Source organism: Triplophysa rosa, linkage group LG19 (genome assembly GCF_024868665.1).
Source record: "Triplophysa rosa linkage group LG19, Trosa_1v2, whole genome shotgun sequence".
Taxonomy (NCBI): domain Eukaryota; kingdom Metazoa; phylum Chordata; class Actinopteri; order Cypriniformes; family Nemacheilidae; genus Triplophysa; species Triplophysa rosa.
In genome coordinates this window covers 8,937,380-8,953,563 of record NC_079908.1, presented here as the reverse complement: position 1 = coordinate 8,953,563, position 16,184 = coordinate 8,937,380, and the positions used below count along the sequence as shown (strand labels likewise).

The window sequence follows — 16,184 nt, the reverse complement described above, 5'->3', positions numbered from 1 at the left end:
TCTTTTTTAATAATTAATAACAGTTATTTATTAATAACTGTCTACATTTCATTACATGATATTTGACATTGACTACAGTTAATTACAGAGTAATTTTTACATTGATTGTGCCATTACATAGTGTTACAGACAGTGTGAAACTGATCTTTTGTGTAAACATCTGTGTCATGTTAAGATAAAGAAGACATGGACCCTGTGTGGTCCTCCTTTGGGGGGGGGGGGGGGGCTATTGTGAGGATTTGTGGAACCAATGTATCACCCCACCAGAGTGCCAGGGACGTGTGACCTTTCTCTCTCATTCTCTCTCTCTCTCTCTCTCTCTCTCTCTATGTCATTAAATCACAATGCTAAAAAATATAAAAGAAGTCTCTAAATGTTTATTTAAATACTTCGTTTAACAGATTGCCACTCAATTTACCATCTCCGATAGATTTACGTATAGCCAAAAGTATGTAGAAATCCCTTCTGATGAACAGGTGTGAATAGGTCAGTTATTTCCAGCAAAGGGAAACTGTAACGTAGGAAGCACAATTATTTAGAATTGTTTTGTGTGCCAAATAAATGTGTGCTTCCTACAATGATGCAACAGTTTGGGGAGAGACCCAAACTATTTTTTAGACCCGCTTTATAAAGAAATATTATAGTGGTTTTAACCTGTACAAAAGCCCCTACCTTAATCCCGCTCAACACCTTTGGGATGAATTGGAATGAGGACAAACCCATTCACCCAGCATCGGTCCTGACCTCACTGATGCTCTTGTGTCTGAGTGGAAGTAAATAACTGACATGTTAAAAATTATACAGGAAGGGTTAATGGAACCAGTTAGGTAAGACCAACTCCCTATATTAACGTGATGCACTAAAAACTTAAACTCAGTCTGTTACATGAAAAACACTTTTAAAACATATGACAACATAATAACCAGGAAAACATTTTGCAATCTGTCTGAAGCGAGGACCATGTCCCATGTGGAGTGAAATGCAGTAAATCGCTTATTAGCGTGTATGCTGTCAGGGCTGGACGCTGTCATGAGTGGGCAGCTTGTGACCACTGAAAGGGTGGTATAGAAGATGAACAGTCACACCCTCAATAAAAACCTTTACAGAGTCAAAGTGCAATGCTTTGTGTTGCAATGTGTTGTGTTTCAGTACCCAGATTATAGTCATCTAATTTTGTAATCATATATCTTCAGTGTTTAGTGTCTTGGCACCAGTTCAGTAAGACATAAAACAGTCATTTACATACAAACTGTTTATAATAACCTTGATCAATAAACCCGATATCATTCCTACCACATCAGTAGTTTATTGCTCAAAAACAATATATGAACAATATATGAATCAAAATGTTCCTATGAAAGCAAAAAATCTGCCTTCTCTATGCTCTTACACAACCCAGATTTATTCTTCTGTTTTGAGTAATAATTTCATTTAGTCATATAAAGAGCATAATTAATATTTTAGATTATTTGTAACAAACATAAGCAAACAAGTGATTAAGTGACTGATTCTGTAAAAAAGAAGGGGAGCTGTATTAATTGTGAATTATTATTATCTGCACTGTTTGTTTTTCTGTTGTGCTAAGCCTGAAGTAAAACAAAATTGACCTTAACCACATTAAGCTGTTGCCAATGACTTTGACTATTTTAGATGTCAGAAAGGCCAATAGGATGTTTTGATATTTGATCTATTTCAACAGTTACAATTCAGTGTTTTGGATCTTAGCCCATAGATAACTGTGTTTTATGAGATTAACATGTGCATTTGTTTTAAACATTTGGTCTAAGATGCTATGCGATACTATCTATTGTTACTTTGTTAGTATATTGGAACGAGCAATAAAATTAAATAACCAACTGAAGCTTTGAAGAAAAGAATTACTATGTATACTTCGATTCTCTGCTTTTTACCTGAACAAATTAGTCATTATTCAAAAACAAAATACTGCACCAGCTAGATCAAAATTTCCTTGTTATTGCATGACTTTCAAAGTGAGCAATATTTCAATTGCTATAAATCTTCCACACCCATTGTATTTACCGAACACAGGACCATGGATTTAATAGTTCACTGGTCAAAAACTAAGATTGGTTTGATTATTATATGACTGAAGCAGTGCAAGCCATTTCATCAGGTGTTAGGGGAGGGGTTAGGTTTAGGATTAGGTGGGGAGGGGTTAGAATTAGCCAATCGGACAGCAGTGTTATTGAAGGAGGTGCATAATCTGGCAGGGGTGCATTTCTCGGCCCGACAGCACTGGACCACTGAGCTCAGGCCAGTTCTTCCATCCAGAGCATCCGCCATGTGACTCTGGAATGCACCTCGAGTGATTTATTTAAAATACAAGATCCTCTCATTAATTCAAATTACTATCTCACTTTAAACTGCAAGTCATTACTAATTATACAAGGCATCAAGTGCTTATTAGCAGTCATGACTATTAGTACCATTTTCCCTCAAGTCGATCAGGTTCACCAAATGGTTTTATCAATGCGGAAATGAGAATACAGCAAAAACATTTAAAATATGTAACTAGCAAGTTAAAGATATAACAAGATAAAAGAAAATCAAGCTAAAGGAAAGCCCCTTAAAAAACAACAACATCTATTTCCTTGTATGAGAAATCTTAGCAGGAAAAATGCAGCTAAACGAATGCAAAAGGCAATAAAAGCCATTAAGTGAAGTAATCCAATAAGCATTTCTAAAAAAATGTTTATTTTATGGATATTATGGTATGATCTAAATCATGATCTGAGACTGAGAGAGCAAGGCACACTCCCTACAGACAAACTTAAAACAACACAACCTTCTCATCCAAGAGCCCTAAACCCACGTCTGCATGTTGCGGTCAGACTGTGATCTCATAACTTTTTCACAATGATTCACACATGCAACAGAGCCCCTCGCACTCTCAGAGCTGGGTGGACCACCAGGCTACATATTAAATCCAGACATCCCGCCGGAAACGCCAAGCGTAGGAAATGACAGCATACAAAAGTATGACGTCACGGAGGGACTATGGAAGAAGGTGTGTGTGAGACAAAGAGAGGGCGCTGTTGGGTGGAGGGTGTCCGGGGATGGACTTCCAGGAAAGCATGTTTACCATGGCAGCATCAGTTGTGAGGAGACTGCCAATGAAGGATGGAGCGAATGTTGGAGGGCAGTTGCGTAACTAACGTTACTGTCATTTGCTATTGTTTATGTACAGGATTTTTGAAACAGTAAAGAATTTGGGCTTTGTTTTGATTTTGTTTATCATGTAGGACGATGTAATGTTTAGGCCAAGGGTAGTTTCCTCTTACAGCACTCATGTTACCCACCAACATTGTACTACCGTGACGCGTGGGTCGAGTCGTTATACCAGAAAAACAGCTATGTTGGAAAGCCACTGCCTCCATGTGGAAGATTAATATACTACAAGGGGAGGGAACAGTGTCATATGAGCAGTTGGGAAGGAAAATGTTCTGGAGCCCACAATAATACACAACAGAGGAAAGAATAGAGATTTATAGGATTTTATGGGAACAGATTAACACAAATTACGATAATGCAAATTTTTTTATAGGTCTGCCTTTCTATAATAAATATTATGGCGCGAATACGTGTTTTTCTGTGTCTTTGGTGTGTTATAAGTTGCCCATGCATGTATTAGACATGTAAAATTGAAAAAATTAAGTTTCGGAACAAAAAATGCATTCTTTCTAAAAGCGAATGCTCACCCAGACCTGCCTGAAACTCGTGTAACCACACCCCCACAAATCTACATCTGTTCGTGGTATGATTTGACTAAGACCGCCCAAATGTATACGCACGTAAGATGGGCGTACCTGTCAGTACAATTACTTTGGAACCTGATGTTCCAAATATGGTAAGAGGCGTTACATTTCCATCACACGCTTGCAGTATTCAACCAATCACTATGCACTGGTTAACTGGCCAATCATAGCACACCTCGCTTTTTAGAGCGATGAGCTTGGTTCAATTCAGAGAGGCGGGGCAAAGAGGAGATACAAACATGCACAGTATGTGGAAAATACAGCGTTTTTGAACCTAAAATCGTGTATACACATTACATTACATCTAAAACAAACGATAATTTTCATTTTAGCCGTGTCATATGACCCCTTTAAAGCTTAGGTGGGAACTGCTCTACCAAAATCTCTTAAAAATTGTAGGCAGAAAGATCTATACACATTAGTTGATGTGTGCCTACACAGTATAATTTATTAATTTTAACATTTATTATGTTAGATTATATTAAATATTTATTAATTTTAGACAATACAATACAATTAGTGCAAAAGAAAAAGCACCACAGGGAGTTTATGACATTTATTATTTATTCATGTATTAACAGTTCCAACAAGATCAAAGTTACTACATTTGATCTTTTGAGAAATTCAAACAAAACATTTAACTTGTAACAAAAATACAGCAGCTACTAACTTAAATAAAATTTCAGTCAAAAACCTTCTTAGCCTTCAGTCATTTTAGTGCCCTTATCATTTGTTAGACCATCCTTGTCACAACCAATGATGCTTTAAATGTCACAGACCACTACACAACAGTAAAGACTTAAAGAATTAAGTTATCACTGAACCTGTTGTGTACTGATGTTATACAAAAAAAATCACAATATTATTCATCATTATATGTCAACTAGGCGGGCAAAAAACAAATTCTCAAGTTATTTTATTAAGTTGCAGCTATGTGATAGAACGCATCCTGCATAAAAGCCAGCAAATAAAACCACAATGTATTTGATCAGTCAGTGTTAACATGAAAGCTAATGAATATACTGTACACACCACAGTATATCCAAAAACATCAAGAAAGACGTACACAAACACACTCGTTCACGTTCTAAATTAAAGAGATATTTCATAAGCGAAAGAAATTCTGTTATCATTTAATCACCCCACATCATTCCAACCCCATGACTTCCTTCCATTCACTATAAAGGAGAAACCTGAAGAATGACAAACATTTAGGCTTTTACCAAACCGAAACCGAATAGTAACTGAAGCAAACAGTCAAATTCCACAGAAGTCATTCAAATCAGATGAAGGTGAGTTGATCAGAGATTTTTAGCGAAAGGTAATACCAAATTAAAAGGCAAAAAAAAGATGACAACACAGACAATGGCACCAGCAAGTGATCATTCACACTAAACATCTTTTGAAAGCTCACATTTACATTAGACACTAGCAAAGTGGCGCTGTGAGGAACGTGGGGTCATGTTTTCGGCGATGGGGAAAAGCTATTAGTACTGCAGAGACCGAACAGCAAGACAGCACAGGGGAACACAAGGGTAGACCAGCTACAGGTTCACAATGTGTACGATCTGAGGGGTTTTCCAGGAAGTGGTTCTCAGAATCCTGAGGGCGTAAGCACGTTCATATCACGGTGCTTGAGTTTGTGAGGTCGGGTCATTTGTCTCTTCCCCTCCACGGTGGGGATCTCCATCTTGGGGGGCGCTTTGAAACCAGCAGAGTCCTCGGCCAAGCGCGTGGCCTGCGCCTTCATCACTTCCATCGGGGTTGGTTTCTGGGCTCCCTTATAAGACTGCAGAGCAAAGCCCCCTGTGGATGCACAGGAATGACGTTCAGCCTGAGTGTGTTTTGAAAAGATAGGGGGCAGTGCAACATCAGATGATAAAAACACTTGAATGCAACATTTGGAGAGCTTCATATTGTTTCACTGCACTGGACCTTGATTCTGTCAACAGAACAGATCTCTGCAGTGGTCGGTAAATATAGATAAAAGGCCTTGGATAAACACGAGAAGCTGGCTAGTCATAAGAATGACGTAAAATGGAATAGTGAGTTCAAGTGCGTCATTTCTCCCAAGCAATAAGCCACATGATATTATTTTGTTATGGGTAAGCCGTAGTAAATATTCCCAAAATATCACAACACACAGCCTCTTGTGGCTTTTAATTTATTTCATAAAGCAACAGCAATTTGGAGATCTCAATGCTAAACAGTTTTTTTATTGATTGGTGTTAGAATATGCAATAGCATTACTAACTTAATGTTTCTTATGTGAAAGATTCAGTCCTACACAGACTGTTTAAATAAATCATATGAACAGAATTATGGGTCATTAGATTCTTTTTCATCTTTAGGTGCACTGTGTGGTTTACCTGATGGGGCTGGATCTGCACCTGGGTCAGTTGTGGACTTGCTGACTTGAGACCGCGGTCCAAAAACACCCCAGCGCTCTACGACTCCCTCTCCTGTTGTCAGATCTATACTGGAGCTGGTGCTCATCTCAGAGCCTGTGAGGGACGCAGTGGAGCCCTGACTGCTGAACCAGCCTCTGTCAAAACACACAACCGAATCAGAATGATATCAATGATGCCATCTACAGGGCACACAAACGTCATTGTCAAGCTACTGCATACGCATGTATTGCTCTTGATTCATTCATTTTTACCTGCGTTTCTGTTTAGGTGATGACTGCGGGGTCCCTGCAGGTGTTGACTGACCAGAAGACGGCTGTTTCTCTTCCTTGGTATCTACATTTTGCATGGCAAGTTTCTACAATTACAGCAAACACAGAATTTATGTTTTTAACAACAATTATGAATGGACTTTAGCCTTTACTGATACTGTACACAATTGCAGATCATTTAAATTACATTAATTTCAACATGTAATGTACAGTATATGTAAATATGAAAATGTAAATATTTAAAATCAAATGTGTCCGCTGTTTATTTGCAAAGTTATGGAATAAATACATTACGAATGACTACAAATGTTTCGTGAATTTCTTCTAAAAGAGTGAGAAAGCTTGCAGTCTGGTTGACACATGCAGTTCTCAAGACATCTGATAACTTATTTTTATCGTTTTATCGTCAAATTGTGAGGACGTCTACAAAATGACCACAATCTGTTTATTGCCATTCAAATGTGATGTAATGACGGTCTCTGCCTACATGCATGGACTCTGCCAGACGATGGAAGCGGGTCTCTTCAGCAGCCAGGCCTTTGTGTGGAGTGTAGCCTGTATCAGTCAGTCCTGCCTGCTTCTCAAACTTGTGCATGCTCTCCTGGGTCTGTTCTGCAACACAAACAGGTCAAGATTATTCTACGCAAGAAACAGCTAACAACACTGTCAAATAAAGTTCATAAAGTTCTTTACTGATGATGAGGGAGTTCATGACAGAAGAGGCTTTAGCTTTAACCACAGGGATTTGAGGTTTGGAGGATTCTAATGTTACACTTTGCTTTGCTCCTCCATCCAATTCGTCCTCCTACAGATAAACAGAAGATAACTTAGCATTTGCCTACTAACCAAATTGGGCAGTTGTGGCCTAATGGTTAGAGAGTCGGACTCATGACCAGAAGGTTGCCGGTTAGATTCCCAGGGCCGGCGGGTAACAACTGAGGTGCCCTTGAGCAAGGCACCTTACCCCTACTTGCTCCCCGGGCGCTGTAGTGATAGCTGCCCACTGCTCCGGGGGTACGTGTGTTCACTACTCTCTGGATGGGTTAAATGCAGAGGTCACATTTCGTTGCCTTGTACATGTGCAATGACAATAAATTGAATCATCTAAAAAATGTGTTTACTATGATTTAAAATGTGCTTACTATGATACGAAACTGGTAAAACTTTCAAAGCAGCCAGCATCAGCAACACATTACTTAATTCAACTGTTTGGTAAAATTCTGTCTACTAAGATGCCTTCAACTGGTCAGCATAAACGTATCCTTCACTGTTTATGATATCCAATAATCCTGTATAGTCTGGATGTTAATGAAAAGAATAATTCGAAATCTCAATTTTGAAGGAAGTTTATTAGAAGCAAAAAGTCTTGTTGTTGCTAAGCCTGTATGAAACAGGCAATGCCTTTATATACAAAAGCACTGTTGGTTCAGAGTCAGACATTGATCGACTGGGCAGTCAGGTGGCTCATTTCGCAAAAAAAAAGCAAATCAGATAACCAAAGGAAAAAAACACCTCAGCTAGCCGTGCAAACTTCCTCTCAGGAATAACCGGTCGCTTCCAGAGGTTGCTAATATTAATGTCAGTTGGAGGTGGAGAGATAGGCCGCTCAAGGTTATCATCATAGCTGATGGCTCGGCGGGTCATCCCGACGGGAATGGACATGCCTCCAAGGAGACCATCACTGACACCTGAACCCGCTTCCAGGGCTGAAATAAAAGAACACAGCACTGCGTAAACAACATCTGCATTAAAAACAACCTCAAACAGACAGACTACTACATTTTAAAGAGAAACTGATATTAAAGGGATAGTTCACCCAAAAATTACAATTCTGACATAATTTACTCACACTCTTGTCATTTCAGACATGTATGACTTTCTTTCTTCCGCAGAACACAAAAGAAGATATTTTGAAGAATGTTGATAACCGAACAGCGGTGGCAGTCATTGACTTCTATTGTATGGACACAAAGCCAATGCAAGTGAATGGTTGCCATCGCTGTTCGTTCAACAACATTTTTCAAAATATCTTCTTTTGTGTTCTGCGGAAGAAAGAAACTCGTACAGGTTTGACATGACAAGAGGTGAGTAAATGATGATAGGAATTTTCATTTTTGGGTGAACTATCACTTAAAACATGTTGAATTACTATGTAATAGTAGGTGTGTTTATGACTTACTATTATAACTTCACAAGTTTAAAAACTTAAAACGTTAATTCATGGCAAAGTGTTATAAAAACAGTCGCTTTCTCTTTACCTGGAAAATCTCCAGGTCTGGACACCATGTCTACAGAATAAAGTGTTCGTTATACGAAATGTGAAGAGCTGGATAAACCCAATATAATGGGAGACAGGATCAAATCTATGGGGGGAACAAATCATGTAACAGTCTCAGATTAATCATTATACAGAAAAAATTAAGAAACCTCCCGGTACAGTGTTCGACTGACCCTCTGTGTCGAGTAAACAGCCACAATGTATCATTCCTAATGAATCTAGATTCCCGACATTTCTGGTCAATGCAGAAAACATTCCCACATGGTAAACACAACCTAACCATATAGTATAATCACCGTTACCATTCACAAGGTGCTGTAATGGACTCAAAATACAAAAACTCTTTATATTATCATTGTCATCATTTACTCACCCTCACATGTAATTGTAACATGTATGATTTTTCATTCTGAGAAACTAATAAAAATCTATTTAAAGAAAGTCATAGGTTTTCAATTATATGAGAGTGAGTACATGATGACGGGACTTTATTTCTGAATAAAATGATCCTTTAATGAAGCGACACATCTAATAGTCCAAGTGTAAACAGATATTTCTGGTAGCAAGTCAGCAACACATTTGTTATAGTACAAAGTCTCTTGGTTAATCCAGCATCATTACTATAGCAACAGATACAGATATCATAGACTGCCTAAATGTCTGAACAAAGAGAACAGATTTCATTGCCTAAGCCGCCTAAAAATCAGATTTGAGATCAGATGTATAATGTTCTGAAACTAAAAGCGTTTGTGCCTCCATAAGATACAAATCAACATCACTTACCAGGAGCAGATGCACCACTGCTAGTGCACAGGCTGATCTTGCACACGTTCACAAACTGAAGTTTGTACACAGATCATTGTGAAGCACTGGAGAGTTCACAGACAGGAAAAAAACAGCTGGAGAAGAACCAAAAGAACCATCAAAGGCAGGCAATGCAATAAGTACTTATAAAATAAAGCATCAGACTTATCCACTTTGGAACATTAATAATAACCATTAAAAACGTTACAAACTTCACATCACCAATGCAGTGACTAAATATTAACAATGAAACTGCTCTGACTAATATATATATATATATATATATATATATATATATATATATACACAAAGCTGGTTATGACATGCCACAAAACACAAAAACAACTGCACCCGAAAGACAATGAGTAACGTTAGTCGTGTTCATTAAATAACGCCACGCTGGGATTATAGCGGTTATCGAGATGACGTTGTTTGTTGTCTACTTTGAGTAACGTTACTGCTGTGAGCCGCTAACACACTAACGTTACAGCGTCTAATATTACCGCTACAAATTCTCGTCAAACATTATAACGGTCATGTTAACAACCGAGAAGAAAAAGAACCCCTTAAGTGAATAGCTTCTAAAATTTAACATGCAATGTGTGATACATGATATGAGGAGACTAACGTTGGCTATTCAATCCAGTTTGGGCGACCTGAAACCGGTTTGAGAGAGATGTGCTCGTGAGCCCACAAAAAACATTGCTTTTACCTGCTGAAGCGTTCTCGCGCCTTCACTACAGCAACTAACAGCAAGCTTGTTTCCAGCTCGTTCCAGCGGTGGTATAAAGGGAATTTGTAACGGAAAGGCTACATTACACATCACAAAAGCTTAAAAAGTGTTAAGTTTAGCATCTGCCAAAGCTTAGCATCTGCCATAACTTCCCATTCCCTGTGCTTTTGACGACAATACAGCACAGCGGACACAACTGGGGATGAAGCTCCCGCGCATTCTCGCGATACTTCAGTGTGATTTATTTACGACGGTTGCAGTACTTGAACTAGCCACAGGGGGCAGTGAAAGACCTACATCGCTTTCATTATTCACCTTTTAGTTGACTGGAGTTGGTTTGTTACTGCGGAGGTCCTAATTGCGAGCAAAATATTATTTAAAAATAAGTAAATAAGTGAGCGATTTTAAACTTTTGCAATTAGTGAGCTTAGCATCTGAACACGATCTTATAAACGTACTGCAATGACCAGTAAATCAACCTGCATGAATCAATTTGCACATTCCATTTTTGTTCTCAAAATTTGTATTATAATCCTTTATATTATATCAGACATTTTATTATCGACAAATAGTTTATTAGAAAAGGTTAACAGGTCTCATAGACCCATTTGTAATCTATCTTCCCCTTCGGAAAATAAACTGTGGTTTTATTATAGTAAAAGTGTAACTGTTAGTAGGCTGACATGTTTTAATGGTTAAACTATGGTTGCTATAACGAGACAGTTGCAAATCTGTGATCACTATGATTTTACTATAAATTCTGTAGTAAACAATGGATTCTTTAGTAAAACAGGTAATTTTCGCATACCCAGAAAGAATGTACCATACACAAAAAAGCACCCTTAAAACAGACATTTTATTTATTTAAAAAAGTGGGGGAAAGTACAAGACTGTTGAAAATGTACAAACAACAGATTTGCATTACTCATATAGTGTTATATACATTTGCTCTCAGATCATTACATCCATAATAATAATTATTATTATAATTTAAAGATTTTTTTATGCATGAATACAAAATAATTTATAGTCACATGCAACCTTACTAATTCATCTTTTGACAGTAAGATTCTCTAAAAATACTGAAACACCAAAAGAATGCACAGTGTTGGGGGTAACGCGTTGCAAGTAACGTGCGTTACGTAATTTTAAGTAACGAGTAATGTAACTTAGTTACTTTATAAATTTACATATCAATACTCAAGTTACTGTTCAGTCTAATCATTGATTTATATAAAAAAAATGTAACTGCAGAAGTGAAATTCTGAATTAAAAGTAGTGTAGACATGATCACTCATGCTTGCGCAGAAACAGTCGCTAGTCAGACAGCGTTGCCATGTCTGAAGTGCTGCAGTGTTCCAGCTTCATTTTTGTTACGCAAATCTGGCAACCGTTGACACAGCGATGGCCAGAGCTCAGATGCGGAGCTATAGTGTGGCCGCACTCGCCACCATGGACAAATTGCTGCAAATGCCGGTCATGCTCAATAGATAACTTTCAGTTCGTGAAATTAGCGCGAGTCGCAACAGCAATCAATTGTCCTGCAAAAGTAACGCAAAAGTACTTTCAGTTACTTTCCACAAAAAGTACCCAAGTAACGTATTTAGTTACTTTTTTATAGAGTAACTCAATATTGTAACTAGTTACTTTTAAAAGTAACTGTCCCCAACACTGCAGAAAAACAAGATTTTTGGGTGTACACAAACAAACAGTCTAATGGTGATAACAGTGTAGATCCATGTTGTCAAATCCTAATATCAAAATGAGGGCATTTTTCCGTCTTTTTTGAACTGATGTAATTCCTATCCAGGAAATGTCATCATGGCTGCGTTTCCCAAAAGCATCGTAAGCCTACGTTGATGGTAACTCCATTGGTGACAATGGTTCTAAGATCAACTTAAGGTTACAATGCTTTTGGGAAACGCAGCCCATGTTTGTCCTTCTTAATTTCTTAAGCTGTTATTTGTGCTTTAAAGTGTTAGACCAAGCTCTGTTTGTTAAACTGGATAACATGACTATAGCTTTTTCAACATTATCTGTATAATATTGCCATGGCAGTGAATTATTATAACGCATAACAAAGATTTGGGACCAGTCCTTGGTTATATTATAGGTTGCTTCCTTTGGCCATTATGTTAATTTCTGCATCTAATAACCTTTTAACTAAATTATCTAAATATGTCTGTGGTGAAGAGTAGGGGAAACTTACCAAAACCTAGTCCTTCAAAAAGATTCCCAAATACAATAAATGTTGTTCAGGAGATGCAGTAAACCTGTGATTAATATGCATTGCTTCACCACTGGACAGTTAACCTCTAAATTATATTACATTGAGTATTCTTTATAAGAACTGCAACTGGAATGACACATTGTCTTTACTTTTTTAAGTCAGACTAAACTGTGTTAAAGGCATCCAACATTCAATGCATTTATAGATCACGAATGGACATCACTGACTCAGTCTTATCATTGACATTCATTGTAACTCTATGGTGTGGTATCAACGGCACCATAGGGTCACTGGTTTAGAAATACATCAAAAATGTATATGCATATAAACCTGAAGTGCAAAGTAATATTCCACAATAATTCTCTACGTGATGTTTCCCTGTCGTGTTCAGCTTCACCAGAAAGGGATTTTTGCGGGCGTAGATTACTTCTCAGCAATGGCGGGGAGCATGCACGCGCGAATGCGGGCCTCCTTCCACGCACTGCGGCACTCGGCGATCCAGTGGGACACTATGGTCTGTTTGTCCATGCAGCGGCTGCTCTTCCCTCTCCAACCAGCAGGGGTGCCGTCGAGGTTGTTGGGAACACCACTACGTGCGGCCAGGGCACCATCATCCAGCTTCTTCCTGTTAAGCGGTGACCGCTGTAGGACTGTCGCCGTAGTGACCGTCGCTGCAGAAACCGTCGCCACAGTGACCACCTCAGCCAGGCAGAGCTCAGGGTAGCTGCTCTTACGCTGGGTGTCAGGTGCCGAGGAGAAGCATGGGAAGGTGTCACAACGTGGCCGGCGAGGGGGAATGCTGCCCCTTGTGGTGGAGGAAGCAAATGCACCTCTGTGGCTGTAGAGGTACTCGAGTGGATCAGTGGGGCCTGGGCCGTCACTTCTGCATCCATTGTCCTCATCAGAAACCAGAGGCTGCATGGGTTCTGATGGAGCACATCTGATTTCTTTCTCTTTCTGAGCTTGCTGAACTGCGCAGTGATCGCTTGTGGAGGTGTGGGCCTGTGGAGGTTGCAGATGCTGACGCAAGCGGTGCAGTCGTAGACAGGGCTTTGGGGAGTCCAGGGGGCCAATGGAGAGGATGTCATAGTCGGGCTCATGGAGAGGGAAGGTGGGCCGGGCCAGATGGCAGATGGAGAGGAAGTAGTCCTGTGTGGTAGTGTGCTGACTGTTGGTCTGGTTTAGGTCTTGCACCAGTTCCTCATAGCCCTCCCTGATGGTGGGAAGGCCCCGTTTAGCCAGTAATCTGGACCTGGGACGCATAACTGCAAAAGTGGAGAAAGTGGGTCATTATACAGGCATGTCTAACCTAAAGAGAAAATCACAAATGAGATGTTTTTAGTTTCAGTGAACAGATGTGAGATTGAGCAGAGCTTTTGGAGTCTCTGTAAAATTAGACCCAATTGATGTCACAGTAATAAATATCCACAATGTGACAAAGTATATTCAGATTTTCCATACTATGTGTTACATTTTGAACTACTGTTAGCAATCTTCTGCCTAAAATTAGGGGGAAAAGTACTCATTTAGCAAAAAAAGTAATTTTAGCAGTCAACTTTTTGAGGTCCCACCCTGGGATGCTTTTTAAACAGAATTGAGCAAATTTCTATTATCTGCTCATATTGGCTGCTTTTTATTCATTATTTGGTCCAAGTCATTATCTCTCAATCAATAATTTTTCAAAAATAACGTTTTAGTTTCTAAATAAAGAAATGACCATTTTGGCACTATTATATTTTTGCCTACTAAAATATAAACAAACACATTCAGATTTTGGAAGGTAGTATATAACAATTATCTCATTTGTTTCTATTTTAAGAATTTAATGAGAAACATTTAGATTCCTAAATAAAACCTAAAATAACAATATCAGATTCACCTGCATACACATAAACTCACTCAAATACTTCTCATACATCTTGTGATGGCCTTCAAAAGAAATAATTGACCCATGTCATAGTTTTATTCATTATTAACCAGCATTGTTTTAGAAGTTATTACGGCCCCATCATTTCTTATTTATACTCTATACTGTAAACGCCAGAAATCAATGCTTGTAATGGGACGGATTGGTTACAGGAATATGTGCAGAGCCAGTCTCCATGGCAACGCCTCTTCCCATCACATCCCTGGCTGTGCTCAGATTTCATAGCAATTGCAGAGTGCATACACACACACACACACACACACACACACACACACACACGCACACACACACGCACGCACACACACACACACACACACACACGCTTTGGTTGACTATCCCCGTGGGGACAGTCCATAGGCGTAATGTTTTTATACTGTACAAACTGTATATTCTATCCCCTATCCCTAACCCTATCCCTAAACCTAAAGATCATAGAACACTTTTTGCATTTTTAGATTTGTAAAAAATATTGTTCTGTACAATTTATTAGCTTTTTTGCCCCTGGGGACCTCAATTTTGGTCCCCACGGTGACACGAGTCCCCATGTGTTGGTGTGTATTCAGGTTTAGGTCCCCACCGGGATATACAAACATGAAACAGCCACACCACCACACACCACACACACACACACACACACACACAAACACACACACACAACAACCACACACTATTAGCAAAGTAAAATTACACAACCATGCACATCTAACATTAAACACTCACGATTTCACTTCACTATGATAAGATCAAGAGAAACTATTGTTCAATATTAAAGAATCTTTGCGCTGGTTGTCATCGGCGGATGTGAACCTAAAAAATCATAACGTTCTATTTAAATAAAAATCAAGCAATTAACATGTTCATTCAAGCAACAATTTACAAAAGCACATCAGATTGGCGTATACATAAAGACCTCAGGTACAAAGAAATCATATTTCTTCTCTCACCTGAGCAGGGTCTGCGTCTGCCTGGTGTTTCAAGGTTCTTTCTGCCTCCTTCCATCGTTTGTCTGCAGAACTCCTTTTTATAAATATTCCTTTTGAATTGCTTGCTTGTATTTCTGCTGCTTCTCTCTGTACTCACATCTTTTGCGCTCATACTATTCGTTCACATTTCACTGTTTTGTGCTTTGCAAGATATGTCTGCATGAGAAGGACTTAAATAATGTTACAGTGGATATAATGTTTCGTGTGGGAGGGGCGTAGCGAAACATGGTAAAAGGTAGCGGAGTAAACTGAGAGAGAGAGAGAGAGAGAGAGAGAGAGAGAGAGAGAGAGAGAGAGAGAGAGAGAGAGAGATAAAGAGAGAGAGAGAGAGAGATGTATAAGTAGAAAAATGAGAGGAATAATGAAAGAGGAAAAATGTAGCGAAAAACAGAAGCAATGACCAGAGGTGGGTAGAGTAGCCAAAATCTTTACTCAAGTAAAAGTACAAGTAGGCCTAACTAGAGAAATTGTTACTCAAGTAAAAGTAAAAGTCACTAGTTTAAAAATTACTTGAGTAAAAGTAAAAAAGTATGCAATGAAAAAACTACTCAAGTAGCTAGTTACTTAGTTACTTTGTATCTGATTATATAGGCCTACTACATAAAAATAATATTAACGCCAATATTTGAATATTACATTTTAATCAATATTTTTAATTATCATAAGCAGATATCTTTGCAATATACTAGAGAGACTAAAGAATAGACAAACACAGAAGAGACAAGCATTTCTGTAAATTTCATCTAGTCCTGATGTCAATGTAGTTTACACAA

General features: G+C 38.6%; 2 protein-coding genes across 2 annotated transcripts; both read right to left on the bottom strand.

The window, feature by feature from the left end:
* Positions 1-4,317: 4,317 nt before the first annotated feature.
* kiaa1191 (KIAA1191 ortholog) lies at positions 4,318-10,490 on the bottom strand. Its single transcript, XM_057361182.1, has 9 exons — positions 10,251-10,490; positions 9,518-9,633; positions 8,715-8,819; positions 7,969-8,162; positions 7,150-7,261; positions 6,944-7,068; positions 6,439-6,542; positions 6,146-6,321; positions 4,318-5,582 (listed from the first exon to the last, which is right to left on the bottom strand). The coding sequence occupies exons 3-9, from the start codon at positions 8,740-8,742 to the stop codon at positions 5,371-5,373; spliced, it is 951 nt and encodes a 316-aa protein (XP_057217165.1). The 5' UTR covers positions 8,743-8,819; positions 9,518-9,633; positions 10,251-10,490; the 3' UTR covers positions 4,318-5,370.
* Positions 10,491-11,114: 624 nt separating this feature from the next.
* On the bottom strand, positions 11,115-15,405 carry si:dkeyp-72g9.4 (uncharacterized). Its single transcript, XM_057360222.1, has 2 exons — positions 15,373-15,405; positions 11,115-13,766 (listed from the first exon to the last, which is right to left on the bottom strand). Exon 2 carries the CDS (start codon positions 13,762-13,764, stop codon positions 12,925-12,927), a length of 840 nt encoding a protein of 279 aa, XP_057216205.1. The 5' UTR covers positions 13,765-13,766; positions 15,373-15,405; the 3' UTR covers positions 11,115-12,924.
* Between the last annotated feature and the right edge of the window lie 779 nt (positions 15,406-16,184).